Below are 21,360 nucleotides of genomic sequence, written 5' to 3' on the forward strand. Positions count from 1 at the left end.
CATTTGAATGATATCTTCACCAACAAGCTGTTTATATTATTCGTACTTTATGAGGATTTCGAAAACAACATTATTCACAAGAATTTAACAACTCTCAAAATTTCTCTTAAGGTAAATTTCTAAAAATTTGTAGAAGAAATCCAAAATAACTATATGCACATGAGATTCCTTTTTTCGATAAAATATGATGGAAATAGTCAAAAAAATATTTTTCTTTTGTAAAACATTTTATTGGTCTCATTTAAGCTTAATTGAAAGCTTTTAAAGCTTAATCAAAAGCCTAAATATATATACATATATATATATACATACATATATATATATATATATATATATATATATATTAAAAATCTATGAAGCTTTTAATATTTGATTTATTAAGCTTATTAAAAAAATTTATGAAAGCTTTACTATTAAAGCTTGCCAATGCCCAACGCCAATCGTTAGAAAGCAGCCCACTAAAAAAAGAAAATTCAGCATCTAATATAAAAATAAAAAATAAACATTGTAACTTATAAAGCTTTTAGATAAAATAAGCTTTGTAATAAGAAAGCTTTTAAGCATTAAATTAGTAAATCAGCTGAAAATTACTCTCTTCTCAGCGCTGGACGCCCGGTTATGAAGGAGGAAGAGAGAGATTAAAAAAAATCAATTGAAAATTTATATATATATATTTTTAAAATCTATGAAGCTGCCCTTCAGAATGCGGAGGGTGCAGGCCGTCGGCCGGATGGAGAGAGAAACGCGGGGTCTAAAAAAATTCCTCCCTCCCTCTGAATTCGCAGCGCACGCCGCCGGGGTACGAAGGAGGGAGAGAGAAAAAATCAATTTCAGAAAATTTTTTTTTCTCTCTCAGAGAGCTTATTTCTCTATAAATTAGCTCTTTAGCTCTTGGTGAATTATACACCGTCCATTATAGATTGCTTCCTCTCTCAATGGTTTAGCAATTGGAAAGCTAAGCAGGATTGACTATCAATTTTGAAACCCATCCATACAGACAGATCACAAAGAGGTCAAGAATTTAGCAAAACCGCTTTTCAATTTTGAGAGAGGTTTCATGGTTTCTGAGAATGGTTTACCACCTTTATTTTATCCTTTGGGCAATAGGTTGATGGAGATTGATTACCCAATGGTCAAAAACAAGCTTTATTTCATCCATACATAAACATAAATCCCTAAACGTGTTCTTCTTCAATTTAAATTCAAGAAAATTACCAAAATCACCTCTGTTTTAGTCTCTTTCACCTCTTTTGACCGCCTTCAAGAAAATTAAATTACACCAAAGCTCTGATACCACTGCAATCGGACCTTTAATTTTCTTGAAGAGAATAATAAAAAACTCATAAATTAAATCAAATATCAAAACAACTATTTGAACTCAATTCAAAATTAAGCATAAAACAAAACATAAGACAAGAGAAAGAAGTACATCACCATCAACACAAGGCAACACAAGACTGGGTGCAATCTTTCCCCCCCCCCCCCCCAACGTGAGTGGCTTCTTCTCGCGTGGGTATTTTTATATATTCCAAAAAGCACGCTTTAAGCCAAAAATAAAGTATACATCCATATTTGGACTTTGCCATTTAATTAGCCTTTGTCCTCAATTAACCTTTGTCCTCAAACCTTCTAAGGTTTGCACTATTTTTCTCTAACTTGTGCACATATGCACATTACAAAATAAATCAACTAGTGCTCGTACGCACACTGTACAATAAATTGATGCGTGCACACACACACACATCACACTGATGTCAAAATAATATCAAATGCCCATAACAACGAAAGTCACACATGTTCTCAATATTGAAAAAAGTGTCAAAATTCATGTAGTTTTTTAATGTATACATGGAATTGTAGATGTGCTTTCAAAAAATTATGTTTTTAAGCCATTTTTGAGCTTTCACATACTTTGGGAGAGAATATTTTTAGGTAACCCTCATCAGTTATCTATTTTCCCCACAATAGTGTTTCTCGCATAACCATGGGCTCACATCCCCAACTCAAGAGCTGGTTCTACTTGGTTTTTGGTGTTTTTAAGATTTTGTAGACCTGCTAGGGAATGATTAAGGATCCTAATCCAGCTAGTTAATGGTGTAAAAAAAGAAGTGTTTTTGAAAATTTTTTGTTGGATTTGCATGCTTCTAAGCCACCAATTCAAACTATCCATAAAAAATTTATAAAATGCATGAACACGATTAACTATCCCACTCTAATTTATACTTATGTAGCTAAATGCTCATATTTTTGGAGTGGATTTCACTCTTAACCACAATGCTAAGCTATTTCTTGGCTTAGTGCTATGAAATCTAAGTCTTTTGGGCTCTAAAATGATGCAAATCACCAAGAAACAAATATTTTTTTCCTTCCAAGGTATGAAAATAAAATGCCTTAATGAAAATATACTTCAAACCAAAATAAAAAACAACATTAACCTAAACACATCCAAGACACCAAAACCATATGTTTTTTGGAGTAGGTCATATTGGGTGATCCCAATAGCTTGGATGGATCAATGGAGCTAAGCCCTAGGCTACTTCCTGATGGCAGCACCAAATATGTCGCAAGTCAAGAGCTTACCTTAGAATTATTGAATCATGTGTCATTGGTGGTCCTTGACTTTGAGCTACAAATGCAACTTCTTGAGATGGGTGCATTAACTCATCCGTTTTGTTCTCACTCCATTGTCACGTAGTAGAATGCTCCTTGCTAATGGGGTGAAGGTAGATCTCTCTATGTCTAGATGGAGGCAAAGAGAGAATGTCATTCGGCGGTGGTTCTCTATCACAAAGGGAAGGGGAAGAAGAAAAAGCTAATGCAAGAGGAGTGCAAGAGGGAAACCTATAAGGAAATCTATTCAAGCAAGCATCTAATATCTAATATGCATGAATCCAATAGTATACAAGTAAGCAAGGGTAAAGAAAAGAAGAGCTCACTTGTATTCTATTGGAAGGGAATGATTGTATATTACTTATTGTCAAAAATGTCTTATATACAAATGATACTAGGTCGACCAAACTTTAAAAATGGTCCTACCTTTATTACTAGTGTTAAGCAAGTTTGTACACAAAATCCTTAGACTTTCCCTATTTGATGTTGAGCATAAGATAAGGTCACTTTATATATTCTAATGTAAGATAAGTGCCTGTTTGCGCGAGTAAGATGAAAAAGCATTTTATGATAAGTCGGGTGACACCATGTTAACCTAATAATGGAGTGGTTAACACTCTCCACTCTCTCTATCTAAGAGCTCTCTCTCTAACTCTCTTTAACTCTTGCTGTCTAATTCGACTCTATATCTCTCTAACTCTTGCTCTCTAATTCTCTATGTCTCTCGAACTCTAACTCTAACTGACTCTCTTTCTCTTTCTCTAAAAGAACAGACACACACACACACACTCTCTCTCTCTCTAACCTCGACACTTGTCAGTCAATTGTTGTGAAAGAGAGTGGGGACACCACTACTCTCTTTCACAAGCATTGTGGGCTGATTGTAAATGGACAAAGCGGGCATGTCTAGAGCTTTTATGACCGTACCTAGTCATTGACCTTGACCAGCATGCCCATGTGTGATAAAGGGGGGTGGGTTTAACTCTATAGCAATGCTGGAGGAGAGCAATGTAGTTGGCGTCCTTGAGGTCTACTTAAAACAGTATGAAATGGATGGAAGCGTCGTAACTATTTTGTGCGTCCTTTCGTCAGCAGGCGTCTATCTTAGTGTGGTGGAAAGAAGGCATCGGCTTCCCGTGTCATAGCGTGATGTATTAGGGCAAGCTGAGATTCGATGGCGGACGTAGACGATCAGTATCAGAGTGCGCAGGAGGCCTTCCTGGTGGGCCGATATTTGAAAGAGAACGGTCTCTTCAAAACCCTAAAATGCTTTCTGAGGGAGACGCCAGTGAAGATGGTGCCCAAAGTAATATATCAAATGCTGGCCGATTGCCCTCAGATGTTAATTTTATTGGTCTGATAGCCCTAATCTTAATTAGGAGGAATATAAAGGGGATTATCGCGTTATCGATAATGAAGAAAGGTGATGAGGTTAGTGGCATGATAGATTACATTTTTTGAATGCAGATGGAGGAGGACATGCAATCGCTGCCTCAGATATTGAGAGACTTTCGATCCCTTGTGAGCGACAGGGAGGAGTTGAAGGAGAAGAGGAGGCGCATGCAGCAATACGAAGAGATACTCAACCTCCTCTTTGAAGAGCTCCGCGATGTATACAACTTCCAATCATCATCATCGCCACCGGCGGCCGGAGACCGCAGCGCCGTCACCTGCATCAATAAGAATATTGCCTCCACTTCCACCCCTGAGCGCCAATTCATGATCACCTCCGACTTCAACCGCCATGACAGTGAGCTTATCGAGGATTTCTGCGTGCAAAACTTCCATGGTGATCATCATCACCATCACGGCGCGGGCGACTCTGGTAGTATTCTTCTTTCCACGCGAATTAATCCATGACACAGAGCATTAATACTTTCATATAGAGAGCAATGAGAGCCGATGTGCAAGAAAATTTCAACGCAAGCTTTGATGAGAGGGACAAAATAACAACTTTTTTTTGATGTAGGTTGTTGTCTGCTCCATAATGGACAGAGACTAATTGTAACACTAATTTTGTAAAAATCAGTATTCAAAGTACTAAAACTCTGTAACCTAAATTTTTTTGGTAGTGATACCCCATGTGGAGAACGTTAATTCGTTCACTAGTCCTATTACACAATTTTAGTCTGGATGCTAAAAGACACCTCATCAAATTTGTTCCACAATTGAACCTTCCCTTTCGGTAGGTGAGATTTACCTTTGGGGTAATAGTCCCTCTACATTACACATGTTTCTTTCATTTGCCATATATCCATACATGCCATCTAATAGGTATATTCTCAACAGGTTTTCCACACAAGGATATGGATTAGTAGATTGGTGTTATTCTCAACACGTTTTCCACACACGAGGAGATGGATTAGTGGATTGGTGTTAGAGTCCCCTTTAGTGGAAATGGGTGGGGGCGATTTCCCCTTTTCCAGCATTTTCCCATGTTCCCTATGTGTGTAAAGCACCAAAATGTGCTATGTGCCATACATGTGTTCCTTTCATGCGCCAGATATCCATAAATGTCATCTGTTAATTATCTCAATAGTAGTGGCCGCAGTGCTTCTCATGAGACCATGGAGGGTTCTTGTCTTGAGCATACTTGGCCACCACCCAATCCCTCTAGTCCTTGTATTCCCAACACTAGAAGCCAAATCAAAGCAATAGAGCATTGATGTTCCATGCATACATGTCACATGTGCCATATATCCATAAATATCATTTGTTAATTATCTTAATAGTGGTGGCGGTGGTGCTTTTTGATTAGACCATGGAGGGTTCTTGTCTTGAGCATACTTGGCCACCACCCTCTCCCTCCCCTGTGCTTGTATTCCCAACACTACAGGCCAAGTCAAAGCAATAGATCAACATTGATGTTCCATGCATACATGTCACATGTGCCATAATGTCATTTGTTAATTATCTCAATAGTGGTGGTGGCAGTGCTTTTTGATTAGACCATGGAGGGTTCTTCTCTTGAGCATGCTTGGCCACCAGCCACTCCCTCTCCTTGTATTCCCAACACTAGAAGTGGAGTCGGAGAAATAGAGCATTGATGTTCCATGAATACATGTCACATGTGCCATATATCCATAAATGCCATTTGTTAATTATCTCAATAGTGGTGGCGGCGGTGCTTTTTGATTAGACCATGGAGGGTTCTTGTCTTGAGCAATATACTTGGCCACCACCCACTCCATCTCCTTGTATTCTCAACACTAGAAGTCGAGGAAGAGCAGTAGAGTATTGAAGTTCCATGCATGCATGTCACAAAGGATGTAGAAGTTGACTTGGAGCTAAAGAGTCTATTTCACAATATCCTAAGCCCCTCATTATAAGAAACGAGCATAGCGGATCCTTACCATGATCAGTAGGCCAAAGATGCTTAAGATCCTCTTATCACTAAGCAGCTAGGATTTAAGAAATCAAAGGTGGTGTCTACTAGTCTAGCCTGGCCCATCATTCGGCTTGAATTCCTTCCCAAATAATTCATATGAGAAAAGTAATATTAACTCATTCAAATAATTACTAAGACCGTGTGCAAATGCCATACGACCATTAGTGTAACAAACTCTCTCCTCTTTAACTATGTGAGAGAAAACTTTCCTACTCCACTAAAACCATGTGGGAGAAGGTATCATGTCCCTCAAAAGCATTTTTGTGTTGAAGGTGCTTCTTTAATGGAAGATTATAGATTGAATATACGCATAATTATAGATTCAGTAACATATCATAGACTGAATATGTTATAGACATATTCAGTAACATATTATAGACTGAATACTGTAACATATTTAGTCTACACTGTAAGATTATAGATTATAGACTGAATACTATAACATATTTAGTCTATAGTCATATCCATTAATTAGTGAGAGAGAGAGCGCTTGCTCTGTCCATGATCTGCTTGCGCACGAGAGAAAGAGAGACAGAGCCTGCTCTATCCACGATATGCCGCATGCGTGTGCACGAGAGAGAGAGAGAGAGAGAGAGAGAGCGCTCTCTCTAGGATATGCTGTGCAACAAAGAGACGAAGAGAGCCTGCTCTCTCCAGGATATGCCGCGTGTAGAAAAAAAAAAAGAGCCCACCAACGGGAGAGAGCGGCGGTGAAGCCCCGAAACCTTTCGAAAGCGTCGCAAGGTTTTTTTTTTAAAAAGTAATTAATCAAGCTTCTCTCTCAAAAGTTGGAGTCCTTTTACTAATTAATTAATTAATTAATTATTTATTTAATCGAATTTCTTTTTTCACTCATTGTATGCCCCTATTGAGAATTAAATTTACCTGGTTGTTACGAGTCAAAACAGGTAATCAAAAGATTATCAACCACATGTATAGATAGATAATGTGTCACATTTAGGTGTTAAATTCAACTTATAATAAGTCAACAGAGCAGTTTTTCATGACAGAAAAAACAAACGAATATCAGTTTAATGGATGATTACATATGTTGTTTGATGTGATCAGGCAAGATTGTAATTCCAGTGGTTTTGCCGAAGAAGGGTAAGCAAAGTAACAGGAGCTCGTCTGAAGAAACGCACGGAGTAGTCGAGTCGAACTGCAGTCCACCAACCAGCAGCAGCACCACCTCTGCTACTACTACTACATCATCAACAAGCTGCCGGAAAGACAGGATATCGCATGATCAAGCTGTCCAAGAGTTGTATAATAAGACCAGATCAGACGGCCAGCCAAACACTAGGCACACGCTTGAACGTATGTGATCAACGTGGGTTTTCAGCAAATTCCCCAGTAAATCCTCCCAATCTAGTAATCTAAAATCAACTACATAACCTCTTTACTAAACCTTTTGCCGCATTGATTTTGAATTGATGTAAATTGAACAGACCAAAACCAGCTAGTCTATATTGGCGTTGATTTTTGAGCAGTTTTGCAGATCATTATAACCGTATCAGGGAGCATAGAAGACTTAATGGCCGCTCTAAACACAGGTTGCAGGACAAACCCATCTCCCCTACCACCTTTGTAGCATACTCCTCCTTGCCGGTATCATGCTCAGAAGCTAATTCATGTGGGCATGGCAGACCTCCAACAGATCAATCAATAACCAATTCTACACGAAAACACAGCAGGTCAAAGAAACTGCACCTGGATCCGAATGCATGTGAGCCACACAAGCATAGTAATGATTCTAGACATTTCTTGTATTCTGCATCTATGGAAAGCTTGCTGATCAAACAAAGCAAAGCTTCCAAGAGGCCAAGAAGTATTAAAGGGCCTTCTAAAGGTATCTCGGATATTAACAAATCAAGGTTTGGTGAAGAAGCCTCACCAACAGAGTGTAGCAGTAATCAAAATGACGAAGAGGTGGACTATAAGGTTAATCATACTAAGGATGAGGATGATGATGATGGTAGTGGTGATGGTAATGGACAAACAAGAAGCACGTCTCCGCGAAAGTTTGATCGGAAGCTAGGTAAAGTCTCCAAACCCCATCAACAAATCAATTGCTCACCGGATGATCTATCGCCTCACAATTCCATGAAATCAAGCTGCTGCCGGCCAAATTATAGTGCTGTAACAAGTCCTGTTGTAATTAGTCGAGATAATCAGTTAATTGCAAGGGATTATAATCATCATTCCTGTGGTAATGGGCATTATAAGGCTCACTTGCGAGAGAAATTCTTCAGCAAAAGGCGTAGAGAAAGCACTATTATTCACCAGCAAGAGCTGCTGATCCACCATGAGCATTATTGCTCTTCTTCTTCTTCTTCTTCTTCCTCGCCGGAGTATTATTATGATCATGATCACTGCAGTAGGAGTTGTAGCAATAACTATATTGATAATGAAGGTGGTGTTAGTCATAATGCGGCTTTGTTAGCAACAGAAACTGCAAATCTGCTGGAGCGCTTGCTTCCCCTTGTGGCCGATCCTGGCACCATGAAGAGCTTTATCAGCAACTTGCACACTCTGTCTCCTCGCCCCCCTCCGAGAACTGGGCACAACCATGTAGGACGACGTCATGATCACCTGCATCGCCGCCAGCATCGCCACCTGCATACACCCACAAAGGCAGACAAAAGCAGGTTGGCTCTCTCTAATTTGTGTGTGTACGCAGCAAGGCTTTAAACCTTAATTCAAAAGGCCTCAATTATCACAATATATTGTACATTGTGCAGGCCACGCGATGCAGGTCCATCGGCCCATGATGAGGAAGTCGTCGAGGTTAACGATGATGATGATGCTAGCGTGTTGGCGGAGCTGGAGGAAGCCGTGGGTAAAACGGTGGACGACATCCTTGAACGTTACAACTCCGGTCGCCATGGACAGATCGATTCGACGAATAATTGACGAAGCTGCAACATAACTGCAGCTTAATCTTGCTATCCACAGCCTTAATCTTGTACATTCTAAACCTAATCGGACGCTTTAATGAAGCTGGCCAAGAGCCAAGTACATCGAATGCAACATTTTGCACTTCATTAAGGTATTTGCGGGTCATCAATCAATGTAATTAAAGGAAGCCATGGCCAAAGCTCTCATGCTCGTCGCTCATCGAACGCTGCTCGGAATGATTCTTAGTCGGATTTGCTTCTACCACCCCAAGCGTCTAGGCATGCAATGGGCGCGGCAAATGTAGATGGACGGTCAAGATTGCCTTGTCATGCCCACCTTGCCTGTTGCTTCTAGAGTGTATATCCCCTGGTTTTATTATTTTTTTTTTCCCAAAAGGGAAATCGGTACCAAAGATTCGAATCTTTGGGCTCCATACCTTTCACTATCTTTTGGTGCAAATGCTTCTTCATACAAAAGAATTGGCGTGTAGAAGTGTGTGTGCGCACGTGTGTGAAGTTCTCTTGTGACTACATGCTTGTAAGGGCTTTTCAACTTAGAGGTCTATGTGATGTCTCTGATTTTTCTATCATCTCAAAATATCTTGGGTTGTGTATTTGTTTTTTTTTGGGAACAATAAGTATTTATCTTGGGTTGTGTATTTGACTCAACCACAAGAGAAGGCTTCCTCTTGGACACATTTGCACAGTCATAACGAAGCTAGTCTAGACAATCGTGGCCTTAATAGCAAAGAAAAGATGGGCAATGCTTCAAATTCAAATTGATCCTCCCTTAATGGAGTCTGCCTTACGGTAGAGGAGTTACTGTATAGTTTATGTTAAAAAACCCTAAGGTTTAAAGCTTATAGAGTTCACTCTATAGAAAACCTATATATCATGAGCGTTCAAGGAGTATTTTTGAAAATCTCTTATTTGCTAATTTTAAGTATTTAAAATTAGCAAATTTTAAGTATTTAAAATTACAAATTCATAACTTTGTTTTCAAATTCGTTTAAAGAATCCCCTTACGTAAGTACCCCCACCCCAAAATTTTAAGTTTTTAAGCTTGGAATATAAAGTCTACAAAGAATCATAAAGAATAGGAAAAAACACTATTTTCATTCTTTACACATTAAAATTTACACTAGTCATGAGCAATAATGACATTGGCAACCTTGAGAGGTTCATACTATAGAAAACCTATAAATCAATAATATTTAAGGAATTTTCAAAATCCCTTATTTGTGAATCCTAAAATATTTTAAATGACCCTTTTTCTATACAAACTTATAAGTTTTTTTTTGAAAATCCATTCAAAAACATCTTATGTAATTACATTAAATCTATCCCAAAAAAATGTCTTATATAATTACATTAAATCTATCCCAAAAATAAAAATGCCTTATATAATTACATTAAATCTATCCTGAAAATAAATACTCCTTATGGTAAACTCATTGGATTACACTAACATGTTTTTTAGTGAACCCTCCCCCCCTCTCCCTCTCCCTCTCCCTCTCCCTCCCCCTCCCCCTCCCCCTCTCCCTCTCCCTCTCCCTCTCCCTCTCCCCCCACCCCCACCCCCACCCCCACTCCTGCCCTCCTCCCGCGCTTAGCAATGGTCTTACATAAAGTCCCTAAAGCACTTCACTATAGGACTTTATAGAGTGGATGGCTATGGGGTGCTATGCAAGGTATTGTCTTAAATATGGATTATTTTGGGGAGCAATGAGAAGAGGACATCACACATGTAAAGATATTTGAAACAATGACATGCCTTATTTTAATACGTTAACATCTAAGGATCAAGGATTGGGTTAAGGTAGACTGTATCTGAACATCTCTAAAAATAGGTATTCTCTGAAAGCATTTGGAATAACCTAGTATAAGTGGGTCATATCTCGAGCAAGAATGTAGGATCATAAGGTGCCATTAGAAGATGGTTTGCCAATTCTAGGTGAAACCTTGTGCATGCAAGTAGTGACAAGACTCATCTTTCTCTTATTTACTTTATTGCACATCATCTCACTACAAAAAAGAGATTGAAAGGGTGGCCTACTACTACCCTTTTACCCATTCAAAAGTACAAAATGTGATCTAAAGCATGGACATACAAGTTTTCCCTTTAAACTCTATCTTTATAGACCTCTGCTCTTTTTCGGACATGGAAAAGGGGAAGAAAAAGGGCATATTGTTCTTTTTCCATGCATGTTTACTCTTTTTGGGAAATTTCATCTTAGAAGAAAAAGAGGAGCAGAACCGGCAACGATCTGGAGGGACCAAACTAGATAAGAGAACACCTAACAAGCATGAGGCCAACGCCTTGGGTAAATCTATAACAGCATCAACTATTGCCCATTTGGGGGTGGGGTAAAAGAGGGACAAAAAATGTCTGCCCTTTTTTACAAAATATTATCTAGAACATTAGGGGGCATTTGAGCATAAAAAGGGCCCTGTAAGGATCCCTAATTTTAAGGAATTAAGGTTAATTTTATTGAGGCTTAAGGAGACAAAGCTCATAATGACACCTGCTTTCGGGCCTAAATGTAGGGGATTTCTCTAATTTTCAAACTAGGATTCTCTGTAGGATTCTCTTTCTAGCTATTAAAACCCCTACTAGGATCATTGATATCTACGCTTTCAACCTTATTTACTTCACTTTAATAGTCGTATTTGAAATTCCCCCCACATTCTGTTTCTTTCAATCATTACCATTATTCATGACATTTCTTACCAAACTCTGCAATAAGATTCTCTCTCTCTCACACTCTCTCTCTCTCTCTCTCTCTCTCTCTCTCTCTCTCTCTCTCTCTCTCCCTTTTTCCCAAGCTCTCTTCTCCTATTGAAAATACAATAGGTCTATCTCCCCCCCCTCTCTCTCTCTCTCTCTCTCTCTCTCTCTCTCTCTCTCTCTCTCTCTCTCTATCTCTTCCCCCTAAGCTTCCATTGTGATACAATAGGATAGCCCTGGGTCACTTCAGAATAGTCTCTTCCATTTTTCAAATGGCAAAAGTTTCAGATTCAACAAGAGTACGGAAGGTGGACTTGCATATTTGCATATTGAATGAATATGCACCAATCAAGAAAGAACATTTGAATGCACACGAGAAGCATGCAAGAAGAAGACAATAGGGTCGGACTAATGTGGATCTTTGGGTTGATGGATATTTATATCCTAATGATCCTTCTTCGAATTGTCCTCCACCCTTCACTGATCTCCCTTCATTTATTCAGTTTGTTGGAAAGGGTGAGAATGTGATGCTTGGGTAGTGCAAAAGATTAAGCATGAGCGATGCATGGAGAATCCAATTCCTCCACTCACAAATACAAAGCTTAAAAAGCACTTTGAGTAGTGCGCAACATGCACTACAAGATGCACAAAATAATATTGTAGAGCTAGAGAAAAGAGACAAAGAGAAAGAGGCTCGCGTTATGAAGCAACAAGAACAATCTCTCGCATGAAGAGCACCCCCGTGGGAGAAAGAGAGTGAAAGAGGAAAATCAATAACATTCAAAAACTCGTAGTTGGTGGTGGTGCTTGCAAGCAAAGAATCCATGCAGCAAGGTTTGTTTTTTGTTCTTTGTCTATTATTGTTGTAAGTAATTTTGATTAAGGTATTTTTGGTCGTTGTGGTTGTTATAAGCAATAGATTAAGGTGTTTTTGGTAATTTTTATTGGTTTGTGACATGAACTTTTTGAAAAAAGCATGTGGTGATAATGGTCCTCAAGATTTTGAAGAAATATTACGTAGTTGTGTGAGGAGGCGTGACATTCTTTCCATCATTCGAGACCCACGCCATAAGAAGATATGTCAGGTACTTGCAAATGAGATAATGGATGATATTACCAATCTTCTAAGCATTGAGGACATTCAGAATGCATGCGATGAGGTGGGCATTAGCACAAAAAGATATTAAGCCCTCCATCAATTGCTAAAAGATACACTTTGCAAAACAAGGCATCACAAGGAATATTTTTCCTGTCGCTAGAAAGATAAGATTAGCAAAGAGGACATGCAATGATGATGTGCAACAACGCAAAATTGGAGAATACTATTGCATCAATGATACATTAACCATTGGAGCTTGGGGAAAAAAGCAAGGCATAAATGGTAAGATCATGTATCCCTACAATGAGTTCAATAATATATTTGTTGATCTTCTACAACATCTTTAGAGAGCTATGATCTTATTCTATGGATTGCCTAAATAATGTAAGTACTTTTTACATTCTTTGCGAGCTGATAGAAAAATCTTTTAAGTACTAAAACTTATCTACTTTTGTTTGTCATGCAAAGTGACAAGGTAAGTTTTGTGTTGAAAGTGGATGAGTGTCAGATTGTGAAAGGAAAGAGGTTAGAACGAATGAGTATCACACTTATGAATGAGGCAATGGCATATGAAAAGAGTGAGATCAACATGACTGAGGAGACTGAGTTACCTTTGGAAGGTTCTAATGAAAACCCAGACAATTAGACGAGCAATAGGGAGAGGGTTTACAAGTCAAGTTTTCTCTCTTTTAGTGTCCAATCTGAGAGAGAGATATGGTGGCTTGGGGCGTTTGAAGTACCGAAGGAGACACATGAAGTGCTGGCTTGGATGTTTGATAGGATACCATGGATTACCAATGTCATTAAAGCACAGATTCAGGGGGATAAATTAAATGTGGAGGGTAAGGGCACTTATACAACAGACTAGCATTTAGGAGGTGACTTAAAGACAATAAAGTGCCTTCTTGGGTGTCCACAAGGTGCTAACACCCCAAATCCTTGTCCATGGTGCATGAGAATGGTGAGAGAAAAGAAATAGAAGAAGGCAGGAAAAGGGAGAGGAAGCTAGAGAATCAAGATGATGAGAATGACACAGTGGATGATGATGCTGGCAATTGGGTTGGTGGTGTCTTGTCTGCTAACATGCTAGCTGAGCCAAACAGGCATTTGAGAGACCTCGATGAATGGAATCTTGTTATTCCATTCAAACTCAAGAATGTCCACTTTTTTACTTTACATGCATTCATGCGTGTGTTTGATCGTCTGCTCAAGTGTCACGTTGATTACGCATTTACTATGCAAGGCAAAGAAATACAACATGAAGCTCTTCAAAAAGTAGAGGAGCAACTCAACTCAATTGGGTGCCATGGGAGCAATGTGCAGATTACTATTAACAACAAGAAGACCTCTGGCATAAATCATGAAGTGGCCCAGCAGGTGTGTATGAGTGGATATAAGGCAAGACATTTTCTAGAGAGGCCAGAAAAAGTAAAGAACTCAAAGTCCTAGGACTTGTGGAAGGATTTGTGTAAATGTACAATGCTTGACTGCACCAATCCAAGCCTTGTAGTTCTACATGAGAAGGTTTGGTCAGACTTCAATAAGATGGTTAAATTAATGACCAAAAGCAAGATGACTGTAGAGGAGCGCTCAAGAAGAGCTTCAAAATTTTACAAAAGCCATGGTCGATACATGGGGTGATACCAACATTACGCATTACATGGTAAACATGTAGAGTTTCTTTCTACTCATCAATTTGAAATTATTATGAATAATAGCTTCTGAATTGGTTTTGTTTTCTTTTGCAGCACATTTTGTATGCTCGTGGTGCATACTTGATGAATGAATATGGTTCTCTTGACATGTGGAGCACCCAAGGAATGGAAAAATCTCACTACCGAGCTAGAGGAGTATATTTAAAAAACACCCACAATGGAGGAGGAAAGACTCGTACAAATTACCTCAAAGAAATGTTCAATTGGTTCTATAGATATACTTTTTGGTGAAAACTATCAATGGAAAAGGCCCGTACGAGTGATTTAGCAAAGTCGGCACGAAATCAAGCCAAAATGAGGAGATCATTGTAGTGGAAAGCTGGCACTGGACCAACACGTCATGCGGCATGGATATCATCAAGAAGACGAGAAGAATTCAGATTTAGTGTAACGAAATTTTGTATACGAAATTTACAACATTTTGAAGAGTGTTGTAAACATTTTTGCTTAATACAGACTTGTAATTAAAACTTAATCACATCATTTCATTACATAAAAGATATTTACAATGACAAGATAATTAATTTCTCTTGAGTCTCTTCTCTACTTGCTCTTCCTCTTCACTAGGCATTTTTACTCTATAGTGCAAAAACTTCTTGCTACTATAACCCTTGAGTGCATTTACATCTTCTAGTCTAGCACCTAGAGCATAGCTAGCATAACAGAGGAAGTATCTGGTTCTGAAAGGCCAAAATCCTGTACCGTATCCAAAGATACAAATAGAAGCACACTTTTCTATAAGCATGACCTTATGTGTATTGTAAGGGATAAAAGAATAGCCATTATATCTAGATAGTGCCTTGAGTGTGAGAAGTGGAATTTGAGCATCACTAGAATATTTGTTGTGGTAGACAATAAATATTTCTTTGTTGTCAATAGATGGGATGTAGTTTGCAAGAGCAACATCTTGGCCAACTCTTGCACGGATAACACCTCCACGTCCAAGGAAACCATCGGCATCATCAAGCTCAATCTACATTAAACAAAGAATTTGGCTTTCACATAAATTCATTCAATACCATAAACTCACTCAAGAACAAATAAATTACCTTCTGGTTCTCATCCTCTTCCAACTTGGATGCATCCCAAAGGTTGATGGAGGCTTCTTCATTTCCTTGATCAAGGGCGGGCAAGGGCTCTCTTCCCATTTCAGTAATTCCCAACTCCTCTTGAAGACTTTGAAATTCTATTTTTGTTTGAAGAGAAGATTCAGTCTCCTTGGCTTTGTTAAAGCACAATGACATGGCTCTAGGGGCTTCAATGAAGTTCTTTGTCACCTCAGTGTCCAACGTCAAAAACTCCTCTTTATGTTCATTTTCCACATCGAGTATACCCTTGGCAGCTTCACAACCATCTGCTATAATTTTGAGGCAATAATCCTCCTTTAAATTATAAAGCTTGTGTATGTGGGAGAGAAGGATAAAATTCTTACCATTTATAAGAAAGGAGGGTAGCCCAGGGATGACGAAGTTTGATTTTAAGCGCTCTCCATGCACAGATGATCCGTCATCAACAATAACAGTGGATGCCTTAAACTCTGCCACATCAAACCCTGTGCTTAGAAGGCACTCCTCTCATCACTAGAAACTCTGCCTCATCAAACCCTGTGCTTAAACTCTGTGATGAGGAGTGCTTAGAAGGCACTCCTCATCACTAGAAACTAGGTCCATAACCTCATCATTAGATTCAATTTCTATGACAAATGAAGCTTGTGAAACCTTTTGACCCTTTTGAACTTCCAGTTCATCCTTTGTGTAGTCCTCTTTGTCTGCATGAAGAAATAGATAAGCAACAAATCCAAAGTAGTACTCAAGAACCTTGCACTTTTTCTTGTGTTGTGCAGATGTCTTTATTCTCTTATCTTCTGAATAGGCATCCCACCTTCTTGACATGTTCTTCTTTTCAGATGAGGATAGGGCAAAGCTAGACATGTGAACATATTGTGATGATCCCTCATTTATATTTTTTGTACTAACCAATTTACTATATGCCTCCCACTCTTCCCCTAACATAGAGCTTGCCATGTCCTTAACAATATCTTCCAAATTAAAGGGCACATTGAATATAGGCTCCAACATCTAGAAGATGTTCATCATGCCCAGCTCTCTTTAACAAATCGAATAGGTTTTCATTGGCACTAGGCTCATCAGTTACCTCTTCAAGTGTCTCTACATCTTCCTAAGGATCATAATAAGTGAACCACCTGCTCCATGTTTGAATTTCTCGCCACGGTGGTGCGAGGATGAATAACCAACCAAAATCGAAATTGCTAAACACGCGGTGAACTGAATTCCCATAGCGCGAGTGAAGGGGAACCCAAACCAATCTACGGTCGTGGAAGTATGGCTCGTAGTACGAAGAAATATGTGAGGATGGTGTACCCCGATCCCTCCCTTCCAAAACAACAAGATTCATAGCTAGAACCTCAAATTGAAGCTGAGGCAACAACATCTAAGCAACCATTAGAGAAGAAACCAGTAAAGGGTAGAACTAATATATCTAAATCAAGAAATTTCCTTCAGAAACAAAAGAAATTGTTTGCTGAGATAAGGCGAGCACAAGAGTCTACACATCTTCTCATCCCTAGGACACCATTCTTGAGAATTGTAAGAATAGTAAGTGATAGTATCAAAGGGCAAGGACATTATAGATGGCAGAGCAGTGTAGTGGCATGTCTACAAGAATCTTGTGAAGACTTCCTTATAGACTTTATGAATGATAGCTTCATATGTGTTGCCATGCAAGAAGAGTCACTTCGATGGACAGAGACATGACACTTGTAAGCAGGGTGAGGTGGTACAGGTTTGACAAATTTCTTCATCCCTTGCCAATGAGGGATAGGAAAGCCTTTAAGATCCTTGCAATTCCCCCAGCATTGAAAAGGAAATCAAAGGTAGATAATATAAAAGTTGAAGAAGTCACTTCCCCTCCCAAGAAAAAAACAAAATTGGTTAGGAAATCTAAGCCAGACAATAAGAGTTCTGGGGAGGAGGAGGAGGTGAAGGAAAAGGAGAAAATCTCGCATGTGCATGATAGCTTATAGACCCTAGTGCAGTTGGAGAAGGCCAACTCTCAGAGGCTTGCCCAAGTACCAAGGCTTGCCCAAGTACCAAGGCAGCTAATCTGCAATGTTGGTACAATGGAGGAAGACTACCTCTATATTGTACCTGGGGACATTTACATGCTTGTAGAGAAGGATAGGGAGATCAATGATAGTGTTGTTCTCATGTGTTTAAGGTATTATTTATTTTTCACATGTGTTTAATAATGTATGAATATTTTCTATTTTGTTTTTCTTTTTTTCCTTTATAAACTCTTTCAAGACACTTATGAAGGAAATCAAGTCAACGAAGTTTTCATTTGTGATCCCTTAGTGTTGCCAGCATTGATTGATATGAAGAAGAAGACTTCTGAGCTCGCATCCTATTTCAAGCCAATGAAAAATAAGAACATTTATTTTGTTATTTTGCCATATGTAGACAGGTTCGTCTCTAACTGATGATTCCTGTGTTTACTACTACATGACATATGTGTAGAATTCTTTTAAGGATATTCGCTTTCATTAATATTTCTTTTACTTTTTTCTAGTGGACACTGGAGTGCTTGCGTTATTAATATTTTGAGAAGAAGTGTTATTTTTATGAATAGCCTGATTGGCATGCATGGGCAGATTAAATTATAAGTACTTCTCCTTAATAACTTGAATATTGATCTTCCTTCTAAGCTTCATACTTTATTTTTCCTTATATTCAAATTTAATTTTTAATAAGGCATGTAAGAGAGCTATTGTAGATATTGAAGATGAATATCTGAATTTGAAAAAGGAGGCAGAGTATAAATTTCTAAATCAGCCAATTGCTTTACAAAAAGATTCTACCTCATGTGGATGGCATGTTATTGCCAATGCGTGGAAATGTCTTTTGTCTAAATATACCGAGATTGATAGCAGTGTAGGTTATGTTAAAACCCACTATTTTTGCAGTAAATCTTTACCTAACTTTTTAACTTAAGTTTCTATAGTTCCAAGTTCTTAAATCTGAGAAATTTTCTTAATTTAACAGATTCTTGGATCTCACGAGTTTTGGATGTGGAGTGTTCGTGCAAGAGCAATCAATATTATTTTGAATAATTTAATTACTCCTAATGATCCAGACTCTCCACCACTATCAAGGCAAGCTTCTCCATCTAAGAAGAATAAGAAAATGCTTATACATAACCCACTAAAAGTATTTTATGTTTAAGCAAGGAACTCTACATAAAGAAACCAAGGGTGCTCCTCAACAAGGCACTCATAAAGAAACCAAGGGTACTAAACCATGAAGTACCTCAAAGAAAAGTGGTCCTCAAGAGGGTCCCAAGAAGGGTGTTGGTGGCAAGAAAGCTAAGAAGGAACTCAAGTTCAATGGTAAGAATAACCAGAAACAGTCAAAGGAAATGGACATGGAGACAAAGGAGGCTACAAAACCAAAGGAGACAAAGGGAGACATGGAGAAAAAACAAGAGGCGATGGAGACAAAATAGAAAGCTTCATTCTCCTCCCTATTTATCATTGTAAATATTTGTAAATTTTCTTCTAATTTTATAATTTTTTTTGTAAAGATTGAGAAATTCTCTTCTCATTTTATCATGTTTTTTACTCACCAGGTACATATTCACCTATGAATATGTATGGATATCACTGATATTAATTATTAAATTTGATTTTTATGCATAGAAAGACGCATAAAGGAAATTTTTTATTACAAAAGTGTTATTCTCATGAAAATTGATTTTTATGCATATAAATATGCATAAAGGAAATTTTTTTATTACAAAAGTGTTATTCTGATTAAAATTTGTTTTTATGCATAGAAAGATGCATAAAGGAAATTTTTTATTACAAAAGTATTATTCTCATTAAATTTGATTTTTATGCATAGAAAGATGCATAAATAATTTTTTTTATATTACAAAAGTGTTATTCTCATTAAATTTGATTTTTATGCATAGAAAGATGCATAAAGATTTTTTTAATTATAAAGGCGTTATTTTTATAAAAATTGAATTTTATGCATAAATAGATGCATAAAGAAATTCTTTTTATTTAAAAAAGGTTATTCCTATTAAATTTAATTTTATGCATAAATAGATGCATAAAATGATTTTTTTTTATAAAAGAGTTATTCCCACTGAAGTTGATTTTTATGCATAAATAGATGCATAAAGAAATTTTATATCAAAATTAGAATTCTCTTAAATTCTATGTTTAAATTCTATGAGTATTTGATAAATGAAAAATTAAATACTCTAAGAGAGAAATTTCTATCGTTTTATATTCACACGGATTATAAAAAGAGAATTCAGAAAATCTATCGAGATTGAAATATTCAGATAAATTATTAATCTATTCCTCATTGAAATTCGTAACTAATTTAGAAATCAATTAAGTGAATATTCAAAGAAAGAAATTCAATAAAATAGTAACTGAATTATCAAACCTTTTCGAGAAAGATAGATCAGGAAAAATCTTATCCGACTCGAACCTTGAATTAGACTATGACCAAGACCAAACTCTTTCGTCAGTTTTGAGGAAAGAAGGTGTGACCAGTTTAGAAAAATACACTTAAATATCCCGCCAAATCTGAAACTAAGTTTGAGACCCTTCCAATTGATCTGTGGATCAAAGTTATAGAATTCGAGGAATTCTGGTATGAAATTCAGAATTCCAATCAACAAGTTTTGGGAAAGCATTTTGAATGAATGTGATGTGATGTGATGTGAAACAGGATAGATGTGAATGGATGTGATGTGATGTGATGTGATGTGGTGTGATGTGATGTGAAACAGGATAGATGTAAATGGATGAGATGTAATGTGATGTGAATCGAGATGTGAATGAAAGAGATGTGATGACATGTGAATCAGATAGATGTGTATGTATGGATGTGGATGTATGTGAAAATGGATGTGAATGTGTATGTGAAAATGGATATGGATGTGTATGTGAATAATGGATGTGAATGTGTATGTGAAGAATGGATGTGAATGTGTATGTGAAAATGGATGTGAATGTGTATGTGAAGAATGGATGTGAATGTGTATATGAAAATGGATGTGAATGTGTATGTGAATGTGTATGTGAAAATGGATGTGAAGAATGGATATGGATGTGTATGTGAAGAATGGATGTGGATGAGTATGTGAAAGAATGGATGTGGATGTGTATGTGAAAGAATGTGATGTGATGTGACATAAATATATATGGATGTGAAAAGATAGATATGAATGTATGGATAGATGTGGGTAGTACGATTGGATGGATGTGGATGAATGAGATGAGATGTGTATGAATGAGATATGATGTGGATAGAAGTGATGTGATATAATGTGGATAGAATGTATGTGATGGGATGGTTATGAGAATGAATGTGATGGATATGAATGAGTGAATGTGATGGATATGAATGAATGTGATGTGATGGATGTAAGTGGATGTGATGTAAATGAATGTGATGGACATGAATAGATGTGATGTCATGTGAATCAAGATGTGAGTGAATGAGATGTGATGTAAATTGGGATAGATGTGATATGTGATGTGAATGAATATGATGTGATGAGATGTGGATATGGGTAGATGCAAGTGGATGAGATCTGATGAGAATAAATGAGGAAAGATGTGATGAGATGAAAATGATGTGATTGGATGAGAATGGGAATACATATGAAATGGATGTGGATTAAATAATGTGGATTGATGTAGAACAATGTGGAAAGACGAGACTTCGTTATAGAAACTGTATTTATGAACGACCTGTTTTTAAATGACTGTTTTATGTCAAGAGTGCTGGGGAAGCATTTTGACCGTCTTGTGAATGAGGTCTTGGAGACCTAAGTGATAAAGTTACAACAGCTGACGGAGAGTCAACGGAGGACGTCTTGCG

The 21,360-nt window shown here is 37.7% G+C and overlaps 1 protein-coding gene across 1 annotated transcript; it reads left to right on the forward strand.

Annotated features, from left to right (window-relative positions):
- Window positions 1-3,784: 3,784 nt before the first annotated feature.
- LOC147610194 (uncharacterized) lies at window positions 3,785-9,071 on the forward strand. Its single transcript, XM_086786235.1, has 5 exons — window positions 3,785-3,916; window positions 4,078-4,435; window positions 7,067-7,315; window positions 7,497-7,551; window positions 7,645-9,071. Exons 1-5 carry the CDS (start codon window positions 3,785-3,787, stop codon window positions 8,687-8,689), a joined length of 1,839 nt encoding a protein of 612 aa, XP_086642361.1. The 3' UTR covers window positions 8,690-9,071.
- Window positions 9,072-21,360: the final 12,289 nt, after the last annotated feature.

The sequence above is a fragment of the Cibotium barometz genome, chromosome 49 (genome assembly GCF_041138505.1).
Source record: "Cibotium barometz isolate CiBa-2024 chromosome 49, ASM4113850v1, whole genome shotgun sequence".
In the NCBI taxonomy this organism is placed as follows: domain Eukaryota; kingdom Viridiplantae; phylum Streptophyta; class Polypodiopsida; order Cyatheales; family Cibotiaceae; genus Cibotium; species Cibotium barometz.